At 34.0% G+C, this 12,190-nt stretch overlaps 1 protein-coding gene across 4 annotated transcripts in view; it reads right to left on the bottom strand.

Moving 5' to 3' along the window:
• Positions 1-12,190, bottom strand: part of LOC124632450 (nephrin-like) — a 271,203-nt gene that overhangs the window by 39,495 nt on the left and 219,518 nt on the right. For all 4 annotated transcript variants that reach the window (XM_047167300.1, XM_047167301.1, XM_047167302.1 and 1 more), the window contains exons 7-9: positions 9,269-9,423; positions 7,030-7,174; positions 3,645-3,775 (exon numbers count right to left, since the gene is read on the bottom strand). In XM_047167300.1, the coding sequence (XP_047023256.1) occupies positions 3,645-3,775; positions 7,030-7,174; positions 9,269-9,423 (431 nt within the window). The remainder of the gene's footprint in view (positions 1-3,644; positions 3,776-7,029; positions 7,175-9,268; positions 9,424-12,190) is intronic.

Raw genomic sequence — 12,190 nt, forward strand, 5'->3', positions numbered from 1 at the left:
ATGTCGCGATATTTTAGTACAATAGTGGCGACACGATCACCCTTTGCCAAAAACGAGACAACCATTTTTTTTTTAAGTGCTTTGCGAGCGTACGACTTTGGTCGGTTTTGGCTCGTCTTGGAAGACCTAGACAGCTGACTGCTGCTTAGAATCCGGATCATAAGCGTATATCCAGGACTTGTTATCACTAACTATATCATAGACCTGCTTTGACTCTCCTCGGTCGAATCGCTGCAGAGTTTGACGTCACCAACTTACTAGGGCTGTTTCTTGGTCGTCGCTAAGAAAATGTGGTATCCATGGAGAGATCATCTATCTTACGCCAAGTTCTTCGTGTAGGATATTTTTGACTGTGGTCCCTGAAATGCCCACGGATGCCTCTATTTCACCATATGCTACATGTCCGTCTGCGAGGATTAGCTGCCGCACAGCCTCGATATAAACTTGCATCATGGCGGTTTTTGGACGACCTTCACGAGGCTTGTCACTGAAGCTAGAGTGCCCAGGTTGAAATTCTAAATATCAGCGTTCTGCGGTCCTAAGGAATGGTGCTACATCACTAAATACAGAATTAATCTCTTTCTAGTACTGAAGTCGCGACAATCCCCTTTTAAAGTTGTAGAAAATTATCGCACTCAAATTTTCCTTACACATTTCCATTTTTGCAACCGACCTGTCACCTTTGAATGGACGATACAATAAAACTATTCGACCTATTTAAAAACATTCTTTTGTTTTCGAATTCTAAATTCAAAAAGATTCAAATAGCATATATATATATTTTTAAAAATCGCGGGAGGTTACCAAACGACAGAACTTAAAAGGCAGCCTTACGTATAGCAATTAATTTTCATTTTAATTTTGTTTTAAAACTGTGTGTGTGAAAAATAACTGGGGTTAGGAAATATAAAATAAAACAAATGAAAAACGTTTTTCATACGTTGTGGTTTACATAAATCATTTACATTTTGTTCGCATTGTAGCGCTAGTAAAAATAGCGTGTTATGAATAATTCTAAAATACCGAAAAAGCCGATTAAAACATTTTCTTATTGAGCGATCAATGTTTAAAAATAATTAAAAAAATATAACCGTGTTAAACTATTATACGAAACAGTATAAAATAACAAAAAAAATATATAGTTCTTGCATTGTTGGTGTTTTCATTTTTGAACTGAAATCGATTAATATAGCGATTTTTAAGCTATTGCATAGCTTCTATCGCAGGCCTTGAGCGCGGGGACCAAATCCAGAAATTCCATAACGAAAAAACTTCACGCTCCGGAGGTGTGGCTTGAAGGCCGTGCATCGTCTAACGTCGTGTCAGTTCGGCAGTCTTCGACACGGAGCTGTGTGTCGTGCGATTAGGTGATCTTCACACTGCCCCGCATCACGCTGCATCTTGCGTGTCGACGCACCTACGCGCGTTCCTGCGGGAGTGCAGATCTGCATCATCGTGCGGGTTTTTCACGCACTCACGCGCGTAGGTGCGTTTTGTAAATTCACGCACAGCGAGTTCCGTTTTCAAATATACACGTCACGCCCATTCAAAATCACGCGCGGCATTGCGGGATTCAGTGTGCCATACCTTGCGTCTCGCCCCGCACCTACGCGCGGGGGTGCGTGTGTCTCCGCATGTATGTGCGTGATCCGCATGAACGCGCGTGGATGCATTTTCAGTGTGTTGGACTATGCGTGTTTTCCATACAAACGGAGATATTTCCATACAACGGAAAAAAACGCATCCACGCACTACGCTGCATCATGCGGGGCAGTGTGATAATCGCCTTAGACGTATTGTACTTGACTTGACGTGACTTTACGGAACTCGCCCGAATCGAGACGAGCTGCTCCGAAATCGGACGAATACATAATCAGCTGTTTGTGAGAAAGATAATAAAACCCACATGTATTGTAAAATAATAAAAAATATTTTAAACAATATTAACTTTTTATTTATTTAATAAAAAAAAGAAAAATTTGTTTTCCACGCTCAAAAAGTGTAACTTGAATTAATATCAAAGAAAAAGAAATACTGTATGAATAAAATAAAAAATAAAAATAAATAATTATAATTGCATAAGTTGATACAGAATGCTATGCAATAGCTTTATAGCGGCAGTCCCCGAGTGCCACACGTATTTTTTTTTTTTTAATCGTACCAATATTCAAGCACTTTCTTGTACCTAGTAATTGATTATTTTATCATTTTCATGAAAGATTATAAAAAAAAAACAAATCCTGAATGATAATCAAATTATAATCTGTTCTTTTCGAAAACTTTTTCTAAAGAGACCTAAAATTTTGTTTTTTTTGATGACGTAAATTCACCAACTCATATCTTTGATACCAGCTTTTTTATGATTAACCTATGTATGGGCGTAATATTTACTCAATGGAATCATGGTATCATCAAAAAGCAATTCCAAACCCAAATGCATAACGTTCCATATTCAGAATTCCTATTCACAAGCCATATGGCCCACACAAATCATTCGTGTCGTAAATAAACAAATGATTCGATTACCTTTATCGATTCGACCGAATATTACACCGACACGATCATTAAGCACGTTAGATATGTATGACATTATCATGACGTTAATCCTGGTTGCTATGCGGGATGTAAATTGATACGATTTGTGAACGTATTCAATTATTTGGTGCCTTTTGATGATTTTGTTTGTCTGTCCTCCCCACTCAGAGACATTTAATGATTACTTAAGTCACTCCTTAGTGACGGAATGTCATACAAATCCTTCACTAATTAATGGCTTAAGTAATCATTAAAAGTCTCCAAAAAAAAAGGTATTTTTGTTTTCAAAAAAGAAAAAGAAAGTATTTTTGAAGTCGAAAAAAGGTATTTTTTTTAAGCTTTTTGTAGACTTTAAGTAGTTAAGTAAGCTGTGTAGCCTATGCTGACTGCATACTAAATTCTTAGCCAACTGTCTTCGTATCAATGGGCGTTCGTTTCTTCGTATCGTGAATTCTATCGAACTTTTTGGTTGGCTAATACCTAAACATTGTAACGCACGTACTAGAATACAATCTCTGTATTGGTAAAAACCCGACTAAACCTTAGGGAAAATAAAAGTTTGCACTTTGATTAGGGGCTTTGCAACTTTTGATTATGAATATTATCCGTGTTAAAATGTATTTTACCTAACCTAAAATGAAGTTGACATATTTCTTGCGCAAACATTGGCCTGTTTTAGTTTTTAGACTGTTTAATTGAATTTCCGAGTAATTGAATTATTTGCTGAAACGTATTTGCGTAGCTACATTAGTGCAATTCAAAACGCTTTTGAAAATTGGGGCTGTTTAATTTGCTTTCAAACATGCTACGTTCGGTAGCAGTCCCTTATTTTCTGGTGTATTTCTGTATCAAATCAAATGTAAATTGAAAACCTTTGCTTAAACATTCTTTAGTGTTATTATTTGGGACTCTAAAGCAAAGCTATTCTACTCCATTATACCGTGACATAGTTATTTTCATATAGTGCTCATCTTACTTTGTGCCAACACGAAATAAGTTTTCATATCAAATATACTCGAAAATGTAATTTACAACATCAATAAAATAAACTCGAGCATATTCATACATAAATTGAAAACGAAAATAAATATCAAAGATTGATTACTTACATTATGTTCCCAAACAACTTTGTAGGCTGGCGGATTGGCATCAACTTTACAGCCAAAATATACGTCATCACCCTCTTCAATGTCATTCGGATTCATCTTGGCTCCAAGGTGGATTGTTGCTTCTGGCATATCTACACAAAAAAAAATTACAACATATCAACACCACATTAAGATTCATTTTCGTATACACGTCATCCTAATATGGATGCTTTGATGAACAAAACAAAAGTAAACATGGAATAAACTTGTGGAAATGGCCACGAAATTTAGGTTCGACTGTTTCAATGGGTAAAGAGTTGTTCATTTTGTATTGGTTGTTTAATAAGTTAATCCTGTTGTAATCTTGGTTTTTCGAGATGTTGGGATCGAGTAAAAAGTTATTAAGTGTTATTTAGATCAACACGGGAATTATGTACTTTTGTTCTGTTTTTTGACATTTCGTGCTCAACAGAATTTTTAACGAACCGATTTTTAAGCCATAGGCATTCTTTCCACTGCCAATTTCATGTCACTTTTTTTTAAATTTATATGTTACAGTTTTAATATTCAATACCGAATATAAAAAGAATATTGGCATTTAAACGATCAATAGCAGCCTGATGTTTTTTTATCTCAAATAACGATCATATTGGAATTATGACTAGAATAATTTGAGCCTGCCTTACTAAAATATTTCATAATTTTCATCTTCTGATCCAATTAGTCTGACAATAAAGGCAGAACACCACTGTACGCGAGCGATATAAGCCTGTGAATTCTATAGCTCTTTTAAAAGATATTTAGAATTCTGGCTGATCTTCGTATATTGATATAGGTACTATTAATGTTAAAATATTTGTATTATTTCTGGAACCAAACGTTTTCTATGTAGGTGTTTTAGTATTGCAATAAGCCATTTCGTTCACCGACTGTCAACACTTAACTAATTCAAGCTACATCAACCATCCACATAGTGAAATATTTTCTGCAGCAAAACTCGTGTCGATTCATCAATAATAAATCGTAATCTATCTCTACGCTTTTAGTGTACAACAACTTTAATTTTCAGTAGCTTTTACACTCGCTTCATCAAAATATCAAATTGAAAACAAAGGCCCGAAGGATAGAATAATTTCAAGTATTACATTTCTAAGAGTATCTGTATTATTTTTAAATATTGAAACATTTTGGTAATTTACAACTAAATTGGCTACGAAGTTTGTTAAAAGGAAAAATAATTAAATTATAAAAGTAATTGCTAGTTGAAGTCGAAAAACATTATTAAAACTGAAAATTGAAATACACATACATTAAAATGGCATCCAGAGACAAAGTTTTTAGATGTAATGACGTGTTAACAATTTATTTATTTTTTTATTTTGTGTACCATTTCAACATTCCTATATTGTACTTTTAATAACCCAGAACAAACCGAAACAAGTCTTAAAATATACATAATAACCTTTACGTACATACAAAAAGCTACAGTAACTACCTACAACATACATTTTAATTTGCAAAGTAAAAAAACTACCTACGGTCGATCATAAAAGCTTATATGATGAAAAATGGCGACTACTCGCACGCTATGTGCGCAAATTTTCACTTTAGTTCAGAAAAAATATTTACAACGCGGCCATGTAGGCAATAAAATACGTTAATGTATTAAATGAACTGTTGACATCGACGGAGGATCGTAAAACTAATATGAGCTGTTTCTTGGTGAACAAAATAAGTCGGTTAAAATCTGATTTCTTTTGTATGAGTAATTCTACATAACATTCCTATTTATATTATAATGTTCAGTAATAGTCCTGACTAGCGGATCATACGCAATTATTATTATGACAACTAAATGGTTCAAACGATGACACGTGAAGCCGCATGACAGATTTTTATCGCGCGGAAAAAAGTCGAGTGGAAAATCCGTTGGTGTAAAAATTTTGCTTAGATGTTACTTACGTCCCTAGAAACCTTTAGTGAAAGTTTTTATTTCAGACAGTTACATAATAGATTTCTTTTTATATAAGTACCAATCAAACAACAGTAAATGTAATAAATACCGAGTTCTAAGTAATCTTGAAGTTATAACTTGAAACTCTTTTTAATTGCCAACAGTAATGTTATGGCAATTAGAGTTATAGTATTGCATGGCGTATTATGCAAAATATCACTAGCATAATTGGTTTTGTGTGGAGTGTCTCGCGAAATGGACGATATTGCGTGCTAATATTGTGGCCATATTTTTATACTTATGCTGTTTAAAGTACCTACTTTAATTTATCAAGAGCAAATGATTTTGTGTCTTTTTTATGGAGTTCGTTCCAATATTTCTTCTTCCCAGCAAGAACACATAGGATGTGGTGAAGGGCGGGCGTTTTTGAATACTGTCTTTTGTAAACTTGACCTTTAAAATGTGGTGATTTTCAGCATACTTAGAATTAATACTTTTTATATTTATCTGAGGACGTAATAGTCTTTTGGGCATAACATAACACCTACTTATGTTCAAGCACTAATTACTAACCAAAATCACCAACTATTAAAACCAACCCTCACCTAAAATAAGCTAGTATTTTTGTACGTTACATTATTTGTAAAACGTTAATTGAAACTAAACAGAACGATAGGCAGTTTGGTGTTTACACTAGAACTGCAATGCAGCTATTTACGGCAAACAACTCGGTGCTTCGACGAAAAACTTCGCTAAAACTAAATGTTGATTCTGTTAGACTTTATTAAATCACTGTTGGTACAAATAGTTGTTTGGTTTCTTGATGTTTGTGCTCATGCAATATTATTAATGGCCCATCTACCTTTAGAGCTAAATATTTGAGTTGATGTTGTACAAATCGTGTCTTATTTTTTTTTCAATATTTTTAGCCGACTAAGAAAAAGAGGAGAAGCAAAACGGATCCCAGAGACAGTCAGTCGGGACTATTATATTTTGATTTGTATCTCCATCGGTTTCTTCACTGTTTATTGATTAGAATGTTATTATTATTTTCAACTGTGCAGAACGTAATTACCTGCCTGGATAGTCAATATTACCGTTTCCAAGGAAAAAAGGGAGATTATCCTACGAGAAAAAATATAACTTAAAACTGGACTCTATCAAACTATTTTTTTTTTTCTACTTTTTCAAAGTCTACATAGTAGCTCGGTTACGAGCAACAATTGGCAAAAACTGGCCTCGATCAAACTGAAAAAATAGTACTACTTTTTTCAAAGTCTACATAGTGCCTGCTTTACCTTTTGAAATTTCCAAATCGATAACCATACGCATAAATCTAATTATATAGGTACAAGATTAACCAGTTCCCCAATACAAAATTCTCTCTACAACTATTTCCAAACAAATTTTCTCTAAAGAAAGCTCTCACATTCAAAATAAGTTCGTACTTACAATACACATTGAGGGGCAGTTTGCTTTCTATACTGGAATGGTTGAAGTTGGTATGTTCCGCTCTGCAGGTTAAGACCTGGCCGTTATGTTCTTTTGATGGCATCCATTGCAGTAGAGATTCTGTCTCGTTCGCGTCTTGTATACCCTGGTAAATAAAGATTATTGGCATTTAGTTTTTAGAGTATAATGTTGTTGGAGGTCTTGCGAATGTTAAGATTTTGTGACTTTGATTATGATAAAGCTGAAATTAAGAAAATAAGTAGGTAAATAAAACCTTATTTTCTGGCTCTGTTCCCTAAAAACAATACTTGAAACCTTCATCAGAAGTCGAGATTTTGATATGAGCACCTTTTTAAAAGCATGACTCAGTATTACAGTAAAACTATGCTTTAGGTTCCATTATTCTTTCATTCATCTTCTAAGAAGATCTATCTTTAGTTGCTAAAAATAACTAATTGGATCACATACTACCACGCACGGAATCACGTGCTTAACACAACATATGTCATGTAAACACAAAACTAATCTAGACACACGGCAGTGTGTCCGCCAAGTTCGAGCAAAAAAAGCGACACACCGGCCGTGGGTTATATTACACGAACCATTTCGGGCCAAATTCGACCCCCCTGTAACTCAAAATCTATTTTATTTACGCATATCAAATTTCTAGTATCTATTGAGACCCCCTCACTTATCTAAAATACAAAATTTCATTAAGAGGACGAATTGGTATTTTTGGCGCCAAGGATCTCAATTTTTCTCAGTAAATACAAAACGGATCAAAATACAACTTGGTTACCTGAAAGTTCATGACATAAACCTTATTTTGTTAGACGTAGAAACATGATTAGGTAACTTTTATAACAGAGAAAAATATATCAAACATACCTCTTTTTAAAAAGAGATTCACATATTATGGGCAAACGGGACCGATTTAAGCCTCTTAACTTTTTTAGTAGTTGAGTATATACATACTCTTTAAAATTGTAGAAGGATTTTTTATTAAATTATCATTTCTAAATAATAAAATTACAAAACCATTTTGTCGCTTACGACTTTTAGTTATAAGCTAGCGCGCGTATTGTTATCCTCGCCCCGCTCAGACGCTCCGACCCCTTTTGGCGCCTTAGATGCGCGTGCCGGTTATGGAATTATTGTTGACCAATTCGTCGCCTTAATATACCTATTGTAGGTCTTGAGATATTGACGTCAGAAAATCGCTATTTTTACTATACACTCACTGACTGACTGATTCACTGACTCACTCATCAAAAACCTAGACCACTTCCAATGGTCGTATTGACTTGAAATTTGGCATGGAGGTAGGTCTTTATCTCAAGGTAAAGGGAAAAATCTGAAAATGGCCAAGTGTGAGTCGGTTTCAAAATAATGAAGGTGTTTTATACCCGGTGTAAATTTATACCCCTAAGGAACTAAAACGAACTAAATTTATCTATATTTATATAATATATCTTCGAATGGTTTGTATTTAGTTTAGTTAGAAGTAAAATAGTGTAGTTAGAAGTAAAATAAAAATCTGAAAACGGCCAAGTGTGAATCACTTTCGAAAATAACGAATGTGTAACTTTGATCCACGAACTTAATATATGATAACATGTCATGTCAGTCAGTTGGTAAATCTAGTCCATTTAGTTAATCTAGTTCATTTCTTTGTAAGAAACATAGTGCATATTAAAAAATCTAAAAGATAGTATAAATGAGACATTCCTTTAACTAACTTCATCATAAGAAAAAAATAAAATAAACAACCTTACAAAAATAAATGAAATCCCACCCAAAACAAAAATGTGAAAGACTGCCAAGTTCGATAATATGGGAATGCTTCGCCTATAAAAGAAGTGAGATCTGAATAAGTACCAAGTTCCATACACATACCTCAGTTAAAAATAGTTACTTTTTAATGATGTTACTTGGCAAGTTTTAATAGAAAATTAAATACTTGATTCATTGCGTTTAGTAGGTTTATAACAAGGTGTATGAAAACTTTCCAAGTAACATCATTAAAAAGTAACTATTTTTAACTGAGGTATGTGTATGGAACTTGGTACTTATTCAGATCTCACTTCTTTTATAGGCGAAGCATTCCCATATTATCGAACTTGGCAGTCTTTCACATTTTTGTTTTGGGTGGGATTACTCTTACGGACACAAAAAAGTACCCACTACAAAGTTCATTTAAAATAAGCATTTTTTATATAATATTAAAGTTTTCCTTTACCGATTCTTTAGTAATGGCGTCTATCTTCTTGCCTCCAAGCCACCAAGTAATGGTAGCCGGAGGCCGCGCCCCCGTCGTTTTGCACCACAATTCTGATTTTCTACCGACTGACAGCGGTTGTTCTCTTGAAATTATTTCTACAGCTAGCGGTTTTACTGGAACAAATTTTTTTTTATGTTAATTCTTGAACTTTTATCGGTTGAATTAAATTTCAAAATAGGCTTCATTCATTTCAATTTGGCTTTTGAAAGACTAAAGGAAAATCGTGGTCTGATTCTTCAAGCCTCCCATTATTATTAAATGATTTATTATTATTATCAAAGAAAGCAATAGAGAGAGAATCTTTTTAAAGCTTAGGCAAATGCTGATGTGGTTAACAAGTGTATTAGCCTTGTGCTGTCCACATTCCTATAAAATTGATATTTCCAACGATGTTTACCTCAACAGAGCTAAACGAAACAAACGAGCCCACATTCACCCCATTAAAAATGTTTACCATCTTTCTAGAAAACAAGATTTAAGTCCAAATACAGCCTACATAAATTCACAACAAAGTGACAGCAGTGAAAAACCAGCTACCCACCATTAAAACCTTAAAGAACAAAGGTTAATGTGCTCAGGTAATAAACATTTAAATAGCTCGAAAGAAAAAAAACAAGGCATTTGTATTTCACAAATGAGTTCGTGTCGTTATAATTTCGATAACATCTTTCACGACAAGGTAACTTTAACTACTAATCAAAAGTTTACCAGTAACTGAGGTTTATTTGGAGCTTTTTACTTAGTACCTAGTTACCGTCGCTGTACGTTTGATTTATAAATACTCAGTAATTTTATGACTGAAAAATAACTCTGTCTTGTTATGCCGTCGCGGTGAGACAGTAAAAAGAAAATACAATTTATTTTTAGTCTGTTTTATTTCACGTCAAATAATTGTGCCCTTCTGAAATTAGCTACTGCACACGCGCAAGGTATGAAAGGGCATATTTAGGAAGGTCAGTACTAAGGAGGTCAAAATTGTTTGACTTGGAGTGTACATAGAACTCATTTATGGGCTAAAATTAAATATTTGATGAAAGCACAATAATTACCACTTACTGACCAAATTACATTTTGAATCATGGCATGACTGAAACCCCATTACACAGTTATAGGTATAAAATCTCATTATCCATTAATTTCATTTCCATATTTGACGTTTATTAACTATGCCATTTGTATCAATAACCGACGATATACGATTACTATTGAAATCTAATGTCAAATTGAAGTTGATTAATGATTTATAAATGACAATTTATATTCATTGCATATTATTATAACGAACATTCATTAGTAACCCTATTAGTAGGTAAATGATATAGACTACAGAAAACACACATTAGGAAGTCTTTTGTATAGTGCCTTATTTTCTTAAGTCATTGTGCTGGTAAATAATCTCTTAGGTAATGAAAAAATGTGGTTTTAGAATTAGAAGCTTCTTAAAATGATTTATTGAACAGCGAAATCAATCCCCCATTAATGTTATGTCCAAGTTTTTAAACCATGTAGTGCGTATAGTGCAGTTCACTGAACTTCGAGTTGCCACAAAATATTTTCTATCGCCGCATTCAAGTCACATAAAATTGCGCCCAGAAAATAACTAAAACATTTTGACTTAAACTATTAACAATTGAATCACAAATCCATTACTTAACTAACATCTCTGAAACACCTTGTTCCCATTATTCCGACCGCTTTCCCGATCGGACGCCGGACACAAACGCTGCGTCCGACTACGTCCAAACTTCCGACAGAATTTCCTACAACTCCTATAGAATTGTTTACATTTAGACGAGCCAGGTTTTTCTTCCGGCTACGTCTAAATGTAGACATTTGTGTCCGGACACTAACCAAACAACGGTCCGAAGAAATAAGAACTAGGCAAAAATTCAAGTGGAAGTTTCCAGTCTTTGAAACTGCAAAATTTTCTTCGAAGAAGTCGAATTTTTCTCGACTATGCTCAGCTATAAACGGGTGAGCGTAAATTATTCGCATTCAACTGTTTTATTGACTAGCTACAATAAAAATGTAGGTACCGTATGTAACAGAACTACATACGTAGAACTATAAAAAGAAGCCTCAAATATTTACACAAGAAAATATAGTCATAAACGAGTATGTAAATAGACAAAATATACAATGAAGCTCACAGCGAGAAGTGGGGAAGAAACAATATGAATAATGCGTTGTTTTTATTCTAAATAAGGCCGTTTCCCTATATTGTTACCGAAATAAGCAATACATAGTCCTTGCTTCGAGGTATAATGCAAGAATGATGTAGTCACACTTTAGTGAGAACTTTTACGTCAGGAAGATACATCGAAAAGCTATTGGTGAGAATAGATAGCTAACTTGACAAGTAAACCAATAAACGTAATTTGACACCTGCTCTTAGAAGGTATTTGCAAGTGTAATGAAATAAGGAAGTTGTATATTTTTCTCGCCTACCGTACATTCAGAAACAAAAGTAGAATAAAAAGGATATTGGTTTAGGCTCAGTCCGTTGTTCGCCCAAATATTGGTGTTAATGACCGTTAATAACTGTCCGTTATTGAGGGAAAGAATATTGCGAACCCTGTTTGTTTGGATTCCTCGATATTTTTCGATATTCGAGGCAATCTGAAAAGCGAGAATCGTGTTTTGCTTAAAGGAGTTCGGATTTTTGCAAAAATGATTGTATCTGGGGACTTTTTTAATCTACGACAGCATGTGGTGACCTTTTTAAAATTTTATATTAAAAAACAAGAGCATGTAGCACAAATCCCTAGGGAATTAAATGTATAATTTTGTGAACGTAAAATTTAAAATTAAATGTAATAAAATTTATGTGGTTGGGAATTGATAAGGCTCATCTTTCCTCTCGTAAAACATTTGGGCTTT

The sequence above is a fragment of the Helicoverpa zea genome, chromosome 8, assembly GCF_022581195.2.
Source record: "Helicoverpa zea isolate HzStark_Cry1AcR chromosome 8, ilHelZeax1.1, whole genome shotgun sequence".
Classification (NCBI taxonomy): Eukaryota; Metazoa; Arthropoda; class Insecta; order Lepidoptera; family Noctuidae; genus Helicoverpa; species Helicoverpa zea.